Raw genomic sequence first — 1,521 nt, 5'->3', positions numbered from 1 at the left:
AAAAAAAAAAAAAAAAAAAAAAAAAAAAAAAAAAGAGTGAAAACAAGCTTGGCATTGCAAAAATGTGAGACGCTTAAAAACTAGAGTCCATCCATCAAACGACATCTCAAATTCTTGATGTCAGATAGCTTTACAGGCTTTAGCATGAACATCTGAGCTCCTTCCTCTAAGCACCTATACAACAGCATTGAAACATTATAATTAGAATTGGCTATCTCAATTTCAAAACAAAAAAAATTAAATAAATAAAAATTAATATTCGGCGAGTCAAAAAAAAAAAAAAAATTACTTGTTAATACGAGTAGGGACGTTTTCTGATGACATAATCACCACAGGGACCTCCCTCAAAACTGAAGATTCCTGGTTCCAGAGTGGCAGATATATAGACTATAGTGGTCAACTTCCATATGATTCAAATAAAATAAATAAATACATATACATAATAATATATCACTCATAGCATATTTAGATACCTTGATCTTCTTAAGTAGGTCATAGCCTGTCATTCCTGGCATGCAATAATCCGTAATAATCATGTTCACCTTTGAAATCTGCATAATAATAATGATAATATTATTAATCAATATATACATGTATTTTTTATATTCAGATCTATGATATATACCTACATAAATTTTGTGGGTCTATTTTTTTTTCACTCACATTTTTATCTTCCAAGAACTCCATCGCCCTCAAGCCATTCTCCGCAGTAGTCACTGCATCAACAATACAACCAATAAAAATCATCAACTTTTACTTTTTTTTAATCTAAAATGGATCGGAAATCAGCATTCGTAAAGCACAGAAAAAAATAAGAAAAATAAGAAATGTTACAAATCTGGACAATAGACGTTATACTACCACGTGATAATCTCGCACCAAAAATAAATATGGAGAGAAGAAAGAAGAGTTATTCTTTTTTATATTACCTTTGCAAGAGGAGTTCTTGAGAAGTTTTTCAATGAGTTTCCGATCAACGAGATTATCATCCACAGCCAAAACATGGGGTTGATCCAAGTTCTCCATTAGAGCTTTTGAAGAGCTTGCAGAAGAAGATGAAGGAGATCCACCAAACTCCATTTTTATATGTAATAAATTGTATATAGATATAACTCTCTTGTCTTACGAAAATGAATATATAGATAGCAAAGAGAGTTATTTATACACAACGAGGCTTCTTTGCTGATTCAAACCCCTCTCACCAACATTAAAAGCTACGTAACAGAAAAGAGAAGAAGACAACAAAGTATTAAACACGCCTAACTTGTAATAAAAGAATACCACTGCAAACACAAAGAATATTTATTGCCACAACCAAAAAAAAAAAAATTCAAACCTCTTGTGTTTTTTTGGGTTTTAATTTTCTCTGACAAAAGTGTAAACCCAAAACACCAATAAAAAAAAAACGCACAGAAGCTCACATGAGACGTATGAGCCTTATAATGTGGTGGTCGTTTTTATAGAGAAAATGAAACACCGTTAATTTGGTGTGGACTTGGAATTCTAGAGAGAGAATTCAGA

General features: G+C 31.6%; 1 protein-coding gene across 3 annotated transcripts; it reads right to left on the bottom strand.

Annotated features, from left to right (window-relative positions):
• LOC149379769 (two-component response regulator ARR17-like) lies at nucleotides 1–1,521 on the bottom strand. 3 transcript variants are annotated; one of them, XM_089604299.1, is made up of 6 exons: nucleotides 1,337–1,500; nucleotides 930–1,214; nucleotides 664–716; nucleotides 474–551; nucleotides 290–360; nucleotides 1–174 (listed from the first exon to the last, which is right to left on the bottom strand). In XM_089604299.1, the coding sequence occupies exons 2-6, from the start codon at nucleotides 1,078–1,080 to the stop codon at nucleotides 81–83; spliced, it is 447 nt and encodes a 148-aa protein (XP_089460425.1). In that variant the 5' UTR covers nucleotides 1,081–1,214; nucleotides 1,337–1,500; the 3' UTR covers nucleotides 1–80. The 3 variants fall into 3 exon arrangements, with proteins under 3 accessions (XP_089460425.1, XP_089460424.1, XP_089460426.1); XM_089604298.1 differs by having other exon boundaries at nucleotides 930–1,500; XM_089604300.1 differs by lacking the exon at nucleotides 290–360 and having other exon boundaries at nucleotides 930–1,521.

This window comes from Urtica dioica, chromosome 12 (assembly GCF_054948205.1).
Source record: "Urtica dioica subsp. dioica isolate 48M chromosome 12, U.dioica_male_clone48M_v1_H2, whole genome shotgun sequence".
Lineage (NCBI taxonomy): Eukaryota > Viridiplantae > Streptophyta > Magnoliopsida > Rosales > Urticaceae > Urtica > Urtica dioica.
Note: the sequence above shows the minus strand (reverse complement) of the source record. Positions and strands in the feature narration are given on the sequence as shown.